This window comes from Sapajus apella, unplaced genomic scaffold (assembly GCF_009761245.1).
Source record: "Sapajus apella isolate SASKATOON/1434 unplaced genomic scaffold, GSC_monkey_1.0 scaffold24, whole genome shotgun sequence".
Taxonomy (NCBI): Eukaryota; Metazoa; Chordata; class Mammalia; order Primates; family Cebidae; genus Sapajus; species Sapajus apella.
Genome location: NW_022436964.1, coordinates 14,344,777 through 14,359,514, shown reverse-complemented (window position 1 = coordinate 14,359,514; position 14,738 = coordinate 14,344,777). Strand labels below are relative to the sequence as shown.

General features: G+C 41.0%; 1 protein-coding gene across 20 annotated transcripts in view; it reads right to left on the bottom strand.

Annotated features, from left to right (window-relative positions):
* Nucleotides 1-4,500: 4,500 nt before the first annotated feature.
* Nucleotides 4,501-14,738, bottom strand: part of TRPM3 (transient receptor potential cation channel subfamily M member 3) — a 921,715-nt gene continuing 911,477 nt past the window's right edge. For 8 of the 20 annotated variants that reach the window (XM_032290701.1, XM_032290703.1, XM_032290704.1 and 5 more), the window contains one exon: nucleotides 4,501-12,884. In XM_032290701.1, coding sequence (XP_032146592.1) covers nucleotides 11,432-12,884 — 1,453 coding nt within the window. In that variant the 3' untranslated portion in view covers nucleotides 4,501-11,431. The remainder of the gene's footprint in view (nucleotides 12,885-14,738) is intronic. The other 12 variants (XM_032290714.1, XM_032290716.1, XM_032290715.1 and 9 more) reach the window with 3 other exon arrangements.

Genomic DNA, 14,738 nt, shown 5'->3' with positions numbered 1-14,738 from the left:
AACTTATAATCATGGCAGAAGGCAAAGGGGAAGCAGTCATGTCTTACATGACTGGAGAAGGAGGAAGACAAAGGGGAAGATATGACACACTTTTTTTTTTTTTTTTTGAGATGGAGTCTCGCTCTGTCATCCAGGCTGGAGTGCGACGGCATGATCTTGGCTCAGTGCAACCTCTGCCTCCCAGATTCAAGTGATTCTCCTACCTCAGCCTCCCTAGTTGCTGAGACTACAGGCATGCACCATCACGCCTGGCTAATTTTTGTATTTTTAGTAGAGATGGGGTTTCACCATGTTGGCCAGGCTGGTCTTGAACTCCTGACCTCAAGTGATCTGTCTGCCTCGGCCTCCCAAAGTGCTGGGATTACAGGCGTGAGCTACTGCACCTGGCCAGTGCTACACACTTTTAAACAACCAGATCTCACATGAACTCACTCACCATCATGAGAGCAGCAAAGGGAAAGTTTGCCGCCATGATACAGTCACCTCCCACCAGGCCCTTCCTCCAACATTAGTGATTACAATTTGACATGAGATTTGGTTAGGGACACAAATCCAAACCATGTCATTGGTCAGGAAAGGAAAGTTCATTGTGTGTGCTTTACAGAGGCAGAGTTGTAAAGATAATATATTCTTTAGTTGTGACTTGAAGGATCTATTGTCTTATTTTATTAATTCGAAGCACATTTTTTTTTAACATCCTGGAGCCAAGATATGATTTTTGATCAATGTATGCATTTAACGTGACAATATTTGTTTCTCCCCAAATCTGGTATTATTTTGGTAGTGTTTCTTACAGCCTCTGACATCTTAGTATTAGGAAGATATAGTAGACTTAGAATCTGTGGTTGCACAAAATAGACTCCAGCTTGATTTTTAAAAAAATGTTGAAGGTGGGTAAAGGGCGTATTATTTCCTTATTGCTGCTATAATAAAGCACCAGAAACAGTGAATTAAAATGACACATGTTTATTCTCCTATAGTTCTGAAAGTCAGAAATCCAAAATGAGTCTGAGTGAGCTAAAATCAAGATGTCAGCAGTTCCAGTTCCTTTTGGAGTCTCTAGGAGAGGAATGCATTCTTTGTCTTTTCCAGCCTCTGGAGGGCTCCTGTATTCCTTGGCTTGTGACCACATCCTCCATCTTTAAATTGTATTCAATCTGCTTCTCTTGTCACACAGTCTACTTTCTGACTCTGATCCCTCTTTCCTCCCATTCACAAGTCTCTTGTGATTATACTGGCTCCATCTGGAGAATCCAGGATCATCTACCCATCTCCAAGTTGTTAATCATGTTGGCAAAATCCCTTTTGCTATATAAGGTAACATTCACAGGTTTTGAGGATTAGGACAAGAACATCTTTGGGGGCCACTATTCAGCCTACTAAAGAGATAATTTATTTTAAACATATTGATATGGCTTTAGACACCAAAGGTGAGATGATAGCCATGTTCCAGGAAGAGCCTAGAAACTTCGTTTCATATATCTGCTCCTGTCTCTGTGTCTATATTCATTTCTGTCTTTTTTTTGGCAGACTGACTTCCTCTGCAAGTCAGCCAGTGCGTAGAAACATGATTGCTGACAACTCCTGAGCCTATAAGTTATGATTTCACTACCCAGAATTGCTCAGCTTTCTCATCTCTATTCCAAATCCTCAAAGAAAAAACTCTGATTGGTGTTCTTGGGTCAATTCCTCCTTCTCTAAGGGTGTAGCCAAAGGTGTAGAGCTCTTCCACATTGTACAAAATGACTGCCAGCAAGAAGGCATTTCAAGACATGCTCATTCTGAAAAATAGTCCTCTGTGAAATATGACTAATTGTTCACCAGGAAATTGAGTTAAGAGGCTGACATTTCACATAGAAGGTACTAGCACTTAGTCAAGTGTTTTTCAAATAGTGAGTATCCAAGAAATATTTCCTGAATTGAGTTGTGAAATTTCTCCAAAGTGTCTTTTCATCTATAAGGTTTTGTCACCTTGAGCCTGGAATCCTGCAGTCAGTCTCACTGCACCTACCCTCTCCCTTGCCATGCCATATTGTTATAGCCCATATTTTGGACCAGAATTATTCAGTTGCTTTCTTTTCATCACAGAATAAAGTTGAAACTCTACTACTGACATATAAAATGAGGGGGCTGGGTGAGGTGGCTCATGCTTGTAATGCCAGCACTTTGGGAGGCCGAGGTGGGCAGATCATGTGAGGTCAGGGGTTCAAGACCAGTCTGGTGAAATCCCAAGTCTACTAAAAATACAAAAATTGGCTGGGCCTGGTGGCACACACCTGTAATCCCAACTACTTCAGAAGGTGCGGCAGAAGAATTGCTTGAACCCGGGAGGCAGAGGTTGCAGTGAGCTGAGATTGCACCACTGCACTCCAGTCTGGGCAAAAAAGTGAGACTCTGCTCCAGTTAGTTTGGTTTCCAACTGCTGCCCAGGTATTTGTCTCAATTATTTTTATTTATTTATTTAGAGACAGAGTTTAGGCTGGAGTGCAATGGTGCGATCTTGGCTCATTGCAACCTCTGCCTCCCGGATTCAAGCAATTCTCCTCCCTCAGCCTCCCGAGTAGCTGGGATTACAAGTACGTACCACTACACCTGGCTAATTTTGTATTTTTAGTATAGACGGTGTTTCTCTATGTTGGTCAGGCTCGTCTTAAACTCCTGACCTCAGGTGATCCACCTGCCTTGGTGTCCCAAAGTTCTGGGATTCCAGGCATGGGCTATCAAGCCCGTCTCAATTACTCTTGTGGCTATAGCTTTTTGCCTGGGACTCCAGCCGTAGAAATGCCAGACTCTACCTCCTGGCTTCTTTAGTCTTGCCCTATTCCTTCAGGCCCTTCTAGGCTACAAATGTTCATTCTTTCCTTTTAATTCTAAGAACATTTTGAGTCTGTTCTACATAGAGTCTCAGAGCAGATTTTTCTAGTCCCATTTCCAACCCAAATGTGGGAAACCATCCATACACTGCCTTTCTGGTGGCTATTTTGCTTCTACTTGAATAGTTTTAGTGTTGATGAGCTAAACTTAGGCTGCTCGTCCCCATTTTTTCAACAGCTCTAATTAAATAACTCAAACATGCAATTATCTTTTTAGTCATGACTGTCTTGCTTTTTTAATAAAATTTTCAGTTCTTCTAGAGGAACAAAGTAGCGGCTCAAAAGGCATTGATTATATTTATGCCTAAAATTACAATTCCCAACATAAGTTAAACCATTGTTACCATTTTTATTTTCTTTTCTTCCAGCTTTACCATACCTCAGAGAAGATGACCTGCCATTATAAGCCTTATGATTATTGTCACAATATCTACAACACGTTTCTGAGCAGAAAGAAAGCAAAGAAAATCCTCCAGACCCCAAATCTGCCGGTGCCTTCATCTTGGCCTTTCCAGCCTCCAGAACTGTAAGCAATACATTTCTCTTTTTAGAAATTAATTACCCAGTCTAAGGTATTTTGTTATAGCAGCCCAAATGGACTGAGACAGACCATATATGCTTCTCTGTACTTCTTTTTAAAAACACTTAATAATCTAGCAATGACATCTATGTTAATATACAAAAATTTAATTATTTTTAATCATGTATCATAATCAGTTATTTTCTCCTGTTGACCAACACTTACGTTGTTTCCAGTTGATTCTTTTATTCTGATTCCTTTACCTTAAAAGATATTAAAATTGTAAAAGACCACTACATTCCCACTCACAAATTCACCCACTGTTATGGGCTGAATTTCATCCTCCCACTGCAGGTAGGGGCCATCCAGGTAATGTCCTGAGTAAAGAGAGCTAAATGTAAGAGACAGAGAGTGGTGGGGACTGTGGTATATTAGAGTACAGGCTCCTTCTTAAAGGGCACCCGAGACGCCATGATTCAGCTGATGACTGTCATATGGAAATACAGGTCTCATATTACCAGATCTTCAGGTTTTTTTAAAAGAAGCCAGAAATCTGGAATTAGATGTGAAATCTTTCTTTTCTTTTCTTTTTTTTTTTTGAGACAGGATCTTGCCCTATTCCCCAGGCTGGAGTGTGGTGGCACCACTTTGGCTAATTGCAGCCACGACCTCCTAGGCTCAAGCAATCCTCCCATCTTAACCTCCAGAGTAGCTGGGACTATAGGCATGTGCCACTATGCCCAGCTAATTTTTGTATTTTTAGTAGAGAGGGGGTTTCACCATGTTTGCCAGGGTGGTCTCGAACACCTGGCCTCAAGGGATCCTTCTGCCTTGGCCTCCCAAAGTGCAGAGATTACAGGAGTAAGCCACTGTGCCCATCCTCAATTTTTAAGTGTTTCAAATTAAAAAAAAAATATTTGTGCTGGCCAGTAATACCCTTTCCGTGCTGGTATATGACCCACAGGCTACCCGTTTGCAACTTCTGCTCACTGAAACAAGTAATTTGTGGAGCCGTAGGCAATTATCTCTCTGTACCTCAAAATTTCTTAGCATGAGGATGGTGGAGATTAGATGGCGGCAAATAAGTGCACAAGGAAGTCCCAGTAATGTTTTAAACTACTGAGGTTTTTTTTTTTTTATTGCAAAACATTTGTTACAGAAATTTCAGAAAGTTTTTCCTGTGGTATCTGCCAACTTCTGTTTTGAATTATATATCTAAACAATCAAGCTCAAAGTGCATTGCGAATTCAATAATAGACCTTTAAAAAAACAATTCTTCTAAGGATTTATATATATTTATAGTGTCAATAGATATGCAAACCACGGTCTATCCATACACAAAGAAGGAAAAGATGTATATATGCTTAGCAAACCCAATTTCAAAACCATTGTACTTGTAGGAATTCATTTAAAAATGATATCTGAATGATTTCCCCCGTTATAAACTAGGGTTAGAACGTTTACAAATGAGAGTCTAGGTCCTATATTATGAAATGGCTGTGAGTACAGTATGCTGCATGTACTGGTTTCACACAGCAGTAGCTGCAATATAAACTCAGGTCAGATGCGGTGTGACAGGAAGCAGGTAAGTCTTCATCCCATCTATGGTACTCTTCTGAATCTCTCACAAAGATTCTGTGTTCAAGTTTAGATTTATGTGGCTCGCAAATATACATGCACGCATCATTCAGAACAAGAGTAAATCTGAATAAGGCAAGTTTCTTTCCCCCCCCTTTCAGTTCTCAGTGTATTTTGTGTGTACACTCACCAAGTCACAATCAAGAATCTGATCCTGTTGGCTCTAAATCAGAGGTCCCAAACTATTGCCTTTGGGACTGAATGCTGCTGGCAGACATGTTTGTTTGGCTAGCACAGTGTCCGGAGGGCTGAATTTGAATGTCTTTGTGGTGCAATGTGTATTCTCTCATGCCTTACTTACAAACCCTGCTTCTTCTGTTGACTTTCACCAGTCCCATTCACACATTTGTGTGTTCTGGATCTGGCCCCTCCATGTATTTGAATTTGCAGCCTCGCAATCTAGGTGCAGATGGCTGGTTTTAAAGATGTGTGGGAAGCTGCAGTGAAGATGTGTAGGGCTCTTGAGATTTAGAGAGGCAAACATTGGACGAGGTGGATGCGAACACCAGCCGCATTAGGAGCATGGGGTGGAGGCAGGAGGAGGCTAAGTTAGTGGGAAGATCAGGCCTGGGACAAAGTCAAAATGTTTGGCTTTTTCCAAGTGGCTGCTGTTTCAGCTTACTGAGCCAGGATCAACAAGGTATAAAGGTAATGGGGGCAAGGGTCTGTTGGTCTGGTGAAAAAGCAGCTAGTCTTGGACTAAGAGAAGAGAATCAAGTAGAGGGAAGGAAGAAAGCCGCACATCCAAGCACGAGGCTGAATTTCCCCCTTTGTCCCGCAGGCCTCAGCCACTTGCCTCCTCCAGAGGAAGGCATGGGTCCTGGTTGACATTGATGCTCTTTACAAAGCCTATGGACTTCTAGCCATACACATGTCTTTTCAGTTTCCAGCACACAAACACTGTGCAAATACACAGGGGCCTGTAGGTTTAAGGAGGCCGGTAGGCTAGGTAATGTAAGGAAGGGAAAATTCACCTCACTCTTACTGCCATCTGGATTACCTGGTCACCAAAATCCTCTCTTAGATGATCCGTAGAAATGGTCACATGTTGCTTTCATTAGCAGTGATGAGAGCAAGGAAATCATCAGAGAAAAGGTAACACAACTACCTTCTGAGAGGAATTAAAGAAAAAAATTGCTTTTCTTAAATTGGAACCAGCCTTTCCTTTGGCTGACTCCAATCTGAGAGACAATATCCGACTTGTAAAAAGGAGAAAGCTTAGGTCAATGCAGTCTGAGAGGAAAGTTTTCTCTACTCATTTTAGGAGCAGTCATTTACAAAACTGTGCAAATTGTCTCCTCTCTTTTCCAGATGTTGAATGGCTTCTAGTAATGGTGATTTTCTAAAAAAGTAAACTCTTTAGAATCACCCAGTGCCTGATCAGACACCCAAACCCATGCCACCTGCCCCCAGGCTAGGCTCACCCCCAAGGTGAGGATGCTACAAGACAAGGAGGGAGGTCTCTTGTATCATTGGATCACACATGCACAGCGATCTGCGCACTTCTGCACTCTCACAAACGGACTTTGCACCTCATCTCTAGCTTGGCAATTTGCACCCAGTAGCTCTGAAGAATCAACTGTGTCTTGCATATACCACAGATGCACAACACCTAGACCTTGGCAGAGCCATGAGGGGTTGGCTTGCCATCTCTGGGTCCCATGGCGACACAACCTGCAGTTAATACTTTATTTCATATTATTTGTTCAGTGCTTCAAAAAAAAGATTTAAAAATCCCTTGGTTACTTTTTTTTTGTTTTTAATTTTTAAAAACTGAACATAATCCCCATAGTAAGAAGCCCAACCGTTTGAGTAAATTCCTAACTGGCTTAAGCGTCACAGCAGGCAACAGTAAAATGTTAAGTGCCTTAGAAAAGTCAAAAGAAATGCATAAAGCAGTGCATGCATTTTGTCGACACAAAATTAAGACTGGGTTTTTGAGAGCGATTACTTCATTTAAGTCACATTGTTACTGTTAAAGGATAGAGAGTTATAATGCAATATCTAGGCCAAATATATAACCACCTACACACTAGCATCACTTGATCTAGAAACAACATAGTGTTACTAAATGAACATATTTATAAAATACTGTACACTGCTTCTGCATGGGGTTAGCAGATGTAAACAAACAGCTAACTCAACTGGAGTTTAAAATATCATTCTAAGTTCATTTGTCATATAGTCTTTTGCATAACATGCCAGTTCATCTTTCACAAAATCACAACTTGCCTACCACAGCTCGCAGGACTCATTAGAGGAGATACATCAGCTTACACACATATTTTACAGTGAGCTACAGGAATGTGAAAAGCATCAAGCAGATCAGGAACAAAAATGCCCAGTTCACAAAGATGCTAAATAACATGGAATTGGGAACATAATTAATCACTGTAACATGTGCTTCTTTATTGAATGTTACAGATTTATAAATGATTATAAAGCTGGCCTGTAATGTTCATTAATACAAACACATGCTACAACTATGCTGGGTTAAACATGGGTCACATACATGTTTCCATGTGTTTTGTAATACAGCATTGCCCAACATATGAATGGTATAGCCTATAGATAGAGCACGATGGATGACTGGATAATATTTATCATCTTTAAAGAAATTAAACAGCCCAAACATTCAGGTAGACTGTGCAGACTTGAAAGTTAAAAAAAAAAGTACTATCCAGTTATCTTCCATAATATTATCTATAGAAACCATATTTTAGAATACATTTGAAACATTCAGAAGAAACACATTTTGTGTTCTTATAAGTACACATTTTTCTCATTTGATTATTATTATATATAAATTTTAAAAGGGGAACTTTCAAAGTGCTAAATAATATCCTAGACCTGGAAACTTAGACATTTAGAAAAATCCAGTTCTGTAAAGTGCTGCATTCTGACTGCTAATACACCTTTTGGCTTGCAGAAATAACACAAACTACTTATGTCAGTTGTACCCAAGCATTCCAGCTACTCATTCAAATCTATCAAGGAGGGGTCCTCTAACTATAAATATAAAGTCTATTAGTTAAGCAGGAGACCTCCATGGTCATTTTCATAAAACATCCTTAATTTTTTTTTCAAAAGGAACAAGCAATTTAGAACAAATCATTACATATAGTAGTATATAAAAATGGGCACCTTTGAAGCAGATGATTAAACCACAGCTATTACTTCCTTGAGCTCTCTATGACTTTATTTACGGTCCTCAATAACTTGCTGCTCATAAACTGCTTAATTCACAAAGACAGGTAATTAACGTCCCCTCGATCAGGGAATGTGGTGGAATCAATGGGCTGAGCATAAGCTGACTGCACAAGGCCACAGAATCAATGCCACATCGGTGCACAGAGAACCCGGAAATGGAAAGAAATGGACTGAAAAAGAACACACATGTATGTGCACAGGAAAGAAATGGCCTATGGAAGTTACACAGTTTGTGTCTACAGTCATTTAAATTTGGCTTATATATTTCACATGTTTCGCAGATGTTAGAATTTAATTTTCATGCACAACAAAAGAACCAGGTAATTGCAAGATTAGGACTATTGAGTATTTAGTTTCCCAGTTCCTAAACTTTTCTCTCCTAAATCACAACGAATGGCAACACTTGCACTCAAAATGCCTTTCCCTCACTTCCAATCTGTCCCAGGATGAGGCTCTGGAGGTGTTTGATGTCAATGAATAGTGGTTTTACCACCTCTTTTGATTCCTCTATAGACCCTTCAGGGAGGCTTCAGCTTTTGATTGTGCTTGATATTTAAAATCCTCAACATGTTAGGATATAAGTGCATTGAACCAGCAACATCTAATTTAAAGAACAAAAATAACAAAATCTTGGTTCAAACTCTAGTGCTGAGATTCAGCCTTCCTGAGAATCACAGAGAGATGGTCTCAAATGTAAAGTGCCTATTACAACTCTATTAACTGAGCAAACATGGTCCCTTTTCCTCATTATCAATCAATATGGAACCAGGGGCCCATTAACCCTTTCAAGTTATATTGCAACTTTGCATGCATGTACATTTTTTTTTTTTTTCTGGAGAGAGGGCCTAGAGTTTTCATCAGATCCTCATAGGGATTCATGACTCAAGGAAGTTTAAGACCAACGGATTTATTCTCAGACTCTGTGCATGTTTGAAGGAAGGGCAATAGCTAATATGGGGCCCAATAAAATGTTAAGTGTTCCTAGAACAACTGTAAATGAGGGAGTCTGGGTGTTTGTTACCAGTTCACCTAAATACCAAGGAGTGAAAAAGGAATTGTTTAATTCTTTACATATGTGACTTCATCACACTTTTTATAGCTGAAATGCTTATTCAGAAGAGTTTTTATTTTATCTTACATTTAAAGGAAGAGACTTAATCCATGTATTTACTTGATTTCACAAAATGAAGTAAAACTTGGTGTTTGCAATTACAATTAAACAAAAGAACCACGTGGTACCTCAGGCCGGGAACAATAGGTCGTTTTCCTTAAAGGCTTTATTCTTTTTTAAACATCAGTGAGCCAAATAGGAATCCAAAGATTTGGGGTCAAGATTTCTTTATCCCAGTTCCAATCCAGATTCTGTTTTAGAAGTTTATGCCTATACTGTAGAGTATGTAACACTAGCAGGTTTAAAGTTGCATGTCTATTCAGATTGTACTTGGTGTCAAAACTTTGTTTAGGAAAAGCCAGAATAAGTAAGATGTCCCGATAGTGAGTGATTTCAGACAAAAAAGGGCAGAGGGCAATGAGCGAGTCATTTTCACAACTCTAGTTTGATGTAAGAGAAAGTCATAGGAATTTTTAAAAATCATAATTTCAACATTTGGTCTAATAGTATAATGAACTCTTTCAATGGAACTTCTTGTGTATTAAAAAATCTTGATTGTACTTCAAGGTGATAGAAAAGTCCAAGCCTCTTAAGAAAGCTCTTTATGTCTATTTTATATATAAATATGTCTCTGCATAAATGCATATACATGTGTATAATGTTATATACTATAGAACTCTTTATATGGTTTATTTGCTTTCTATTTTGGTCTACTGTATCTTTTTTTATAGCTCTGTCTATAAGAAAATATTCATGGTATGCTTGCAACTGATGGCTTTGGGTTGATACCAAACTCCCAGTCAATTCTAAGGTTATTTATAGTTTTGAAACTTCCTTAAAAAGTACTTTGGAACATTTCCATAGAAAAGATACCAGCCCTTGAAAAACTCCAATTAAATTTATGCTGAGCTCAGATTAGATGGCAAAACTCTAGGTATGAAAATATTCACATATAACCATAGATTCATATACAAAATGGTCATGTGATGTGTGATGTGAAAAATTGGCAGTTATGTCTTAGAGGTGTTCAGGAGGACGTGGTGGAGCCATGCAAATGATGACGGTCACACAGCAATACAACACATGACATGAACAGTGAGAACAGAATATCCCACATGGCAATTTCAGGCTAGTTCTGTCCACTGCTTTTTTCTTTTCTTTTTTTTTTTTTTAAAGTTCAATATTACATATTCAGTGAATGAATTCATTGATGACAGGTGAGATACAAAATAAATTAAAAAATATAGTTATTTAATTACATTCATCCTGATCCTGAGCTTGCTTGACTAGACTTGAACACCCACTGTATATAATAAATCACTTGACTTTTGTCTTTTAACATCAACTCTTCTTTCATTTCGATTGCAATACGAAAAGGCATTTCTGTTCCCTTATTTTCTTCAAAAAAGGATAAACAGTTGTGGCACCAGAAGTGAATAGATAAAGAGACAGGTGAACTATGACTGTTACCTTGTTTTTTCTTTATAATGATCAATTACAGAAGTGTTGGCATGAGAAGGATGTGGGACGTTAGGTAGAACTGCTTGCTGCCGGCTTATACTGAATAAAGAGGATGCTCTTCATCAGTCACCAGTGATGGAGCCAATGTGAAAAGAAAACAGAATGGAAGTTTAGAATATCTCATTTTGTACGCTGGCTATGTTATTTTATTTCGCAATTTAGCCCTGCATCCTACAACTCTCAATAATGGTCAGAAATCAACAGATGCCTCCTGGCATGGGGCGTGCTCGAAGCCCCTTGTTTCCCCCTCTCTAATGGCTTCCTGCCGTGACTGCTGATACACATTCATCTCTAACCCTTCCTTCTCCCTCTCTTCCCCCTCCCTGCCCAGCAAGTGTGAACATGCCTTAAATCCCCTGTGTCTGGCATTGGGTCAGATCAAATGCTTTCTTGATCTGTGGCCCAGAAGTCACCTTTGAGTTAACACCTCCCAAAGCATTGCTTGTTTTGCTCAGCTAAGAATAAAGCAGGTATGATTCAAGGATGGGGGAAAAGCTGGAGTTGGAGAGAATTTTAGGGCTGGATTCTTGAGCCTCCTGTGATGGATATTAAGAAGGTTTAGTGGTGTTTGCTTTCAAAGCTTTGGAAAGCTGATGTTCTGGACAGTCTCCTCATGGACAGGCTGTCCCCTCGGCCCTCCGGCTTGGAGGACTTACTTCTCTGGAAGGGATTTCGCAGGCTTGCTGTGTTCCGCTGCCTGTCGAGTTTGTCACTGATGGAGAAGCTCTTCCTGGTGTGTGCATATGGCGCGCTTGGTTCCTCTGCCGAGTAGCTGTTGGCGCGCTCTATCTTGGGGACAGTGATGTTGTTGGACAGGGTTTTGTCTGAGTTATCACCCTCCTGGGAGGATATCGCAATGGTGGCTCTGCGGCTTTTGGCCTCATTCTCCTCACTGTCAGAGCTGGGGTGACTCAGTTCTGCTTCTCGCTCGGGATGGCAGCAAGATAAGTCCTCCACTTTGTCTTCAAGACCTCCAGGGAAGGCAGCTCTGTCCGCAATTGCTTGAGGGGCATTGACACATCTCGTGTCAATACAGTCTGTAATACTTGTATATTCTGCTGTTTTCACAGGCACCCCGAAGTTGGCATAATAGCTCCTTGAAGGAGAAAACATAAAGCTGTGAGATTTCACGATGGGAGCCTCTTCTAGAAGAAAGGGTGTGGTGGCTAGGTAGCGGCTGCTTTTGGAGCGCTCAATGGTGTGGTACATCGGAGGGTCTGAGTCCCAGGGGTTTTGGCATTCTGGGAGGTGGGTATAGTCTGAAGAAAAAGATCTAGTGTCCATGGAGGTGATGTCCTCGAAATCAATGCTCCGGCTTGGAGGTCTGTCTGTGGGTGCAAGAGTTGCATAGGCACTACTCGAAGGGGCTGTGGAAGGTACTGGAGTTGAAAAGCTTGGCTCACCCAGCCCAAGGATGTTCACGGAATTGTCCAGAGGGTCTATATCACAGTGGAGCTCATCCATAGCAGAGACATAGATGTCTATACACGATGATGGTCTTCTGGAGTCAGGAACAATGGCCAAGGTGTTGGCAGGGGCTGCAGGAGCTTTGGGTTCTTTTGCTACTGAGTGGGAACTAGTAGCCCGGTGTAGGCTCAGGGACCTTTCTTTAAAAATACTTTCCAACTTTTCTATACCACCTTTGTCTTTCATATTGACTGAATAGAAAGAATGGCTTCGCATACGGGGCATTAAGGTTGGAGAAGTTGGGGACATGGTCTCCTCACCTGCAGGGTCTATACTCTCCTGGAGCTTGAAGGTGTTCCCTTCCTGGCTGTTGAAGCTGCTCTGGCGGACAATGTAGGCTGCGTCCGTGCAATCTGAGGAGGTCCTCGAGCGGATTTTGTTGGACTCAGCCCGCTCCAGACCTGTCAGGCGCTCCAGGGCCGTGGCCATGCGCCCGATGAGGTCCTCCAGCTGCGCCAGCCGGATGTCCACAGTCTGGAGCGAAGCCTTCATGGAGTGTTCTCTTTCGTTGACTTCCTCCAGCCGCATGGACATGTTCTCCACCCTGTGCGAGGAAGAGAGAATGAGAGTCACTTGGACTGGTTCCTCTGCTGGGGCTTAAGAGAGCAAGGATAAAGGGCATCACAGCTCTGCCTGACCTTGGTAATTTCAGTGCTCTCTTCCCAGAGGGAAGACAGGCTACACGTGTTGAGAGAGGTTGGGGAGGAGAGGTTGGCATTGATGCTGTGACAGAGAATCACAGAATTCAAATCTTTTTGAGCTGGAAGGGGCTTTAGAGATGATCTGATCCAGTGATGTTTTAGCTGTCAATCTCCTTTTCCCTCAAGGAAATGGAATGTACAACCCTGATAAATAGGCACTAAAATGGAACCGTTCTTACTGAAGTAGAGTGGGGCTGAGTCCACCATGGCCTAGCTGTGGCTTGGGGCAGGGTTAAATGACCTAAGTAAGCATTCAGGTGTTGGCTTATCAGGGTCACCCACAAAATGAGAATGTTGCATTTTGATGATTTTACCCAGAATTTTGCAATAAAATTTTAGAATCTAGCTATTTTTATTGCAATACACATGTAAAATTTGTATTCCATGGATGGGGGTTATCTTTATTTTGCATTTATACAATCATTTTTATTCATGATAATCTTTTTAGTAGGTTGTGTCTCTGAAGGAATTAACATGGCCCAGTTACTGAGGCACCCAGGATTGATGTAATCTAATCCAGTCCTTTCATTAATAAAGGAAAAGCAAAACATCAAGAAATTTAACCAAGATTGCATAAAGCAATTTGTTGTAAACACTGTCAATAAGTCAGTTCTTCTTCTCTCTCTGTCTCTCCCTCTCTGGTGTGCTGATCACAGATGCCTTATATTACTGCTATTTCTAGGCTTCTCTTCTCCCACTGGAAATTCTTTTCTTTTTAAAATTAAATTAACTTTTTAAGAGGCGAGGTTCTCACTTTGTTGCCCAGACTGGTCTCAAACTTCTGGGCTCAACCAATCCTCCTGCCTTGGCCTCCCAAAGTGCTGGGATTTCAGGCATGAACAACCATGCCCTAGCTTTTGTTTGTTTGTCTGAGACAAGGTCTCACTCTGTTACCCAGGCTGGATTTCAATGGTGTGATCATAGCTCACTACAGCCTCGACCTCCCAGACTCAAGCAATCCTCTCGCCTCAGCCTCCCTAGTAGCTGGGACTATAGGTGCATGCTACCATGCTAGCTGGTTTTTAAATTTTTTTTGTAGAGACAGGGGCTTGCTGTGTTGTCCAGGCTGGTCTTCAACTCCTGGGCTCAAATGGTTCTCTTGCCTCAGCCTCCCAAAGTGCTGTGATCACAGGTGTGAACCCTGGGAATTCTTAGGGGCATGGGTTTTCTTATATTCCTGTTTTCATTTCTATGTGGCTAACCTAATACCTGCCAGGTGTCAACAAATGCTCACTGGGTCAATGACATTTATGAACTTAATTGTCACTCAGTCTGCCTGGGCATTTAAGAAATCTAACCAAGATTGCATAAAGCAATTTGTTGTAAACACTGGAGTATCTGTCAATAAGTCAATTCCTCTCGTCTCTCTGTAGAAGCCATGTATTAGAGGCCACATATTAAAAATAAAATCGTACCGTATTTTTCACTTGCTCAAATTAACTTGAAAAGGACAAACCAAAGCCAAGTCATAATTTCAGCTCAGACTTTCACTTTTAAATGTCCAAAGACAAACCTTTTGGTGAATTTAAATGAGACCCATGCACAACTTTTCTGGAGAGGATTAAAGTTATTTTTTCCAATCCTTTCAATAAGCAAAGTAAATCATTGGACTGCTGGCACTTGAAGAATCAGACTGACTGATTCTTCAGGCACTTGCTGCAGGTAGACCACGGCTACAGAATATGCTTCACAGTGGA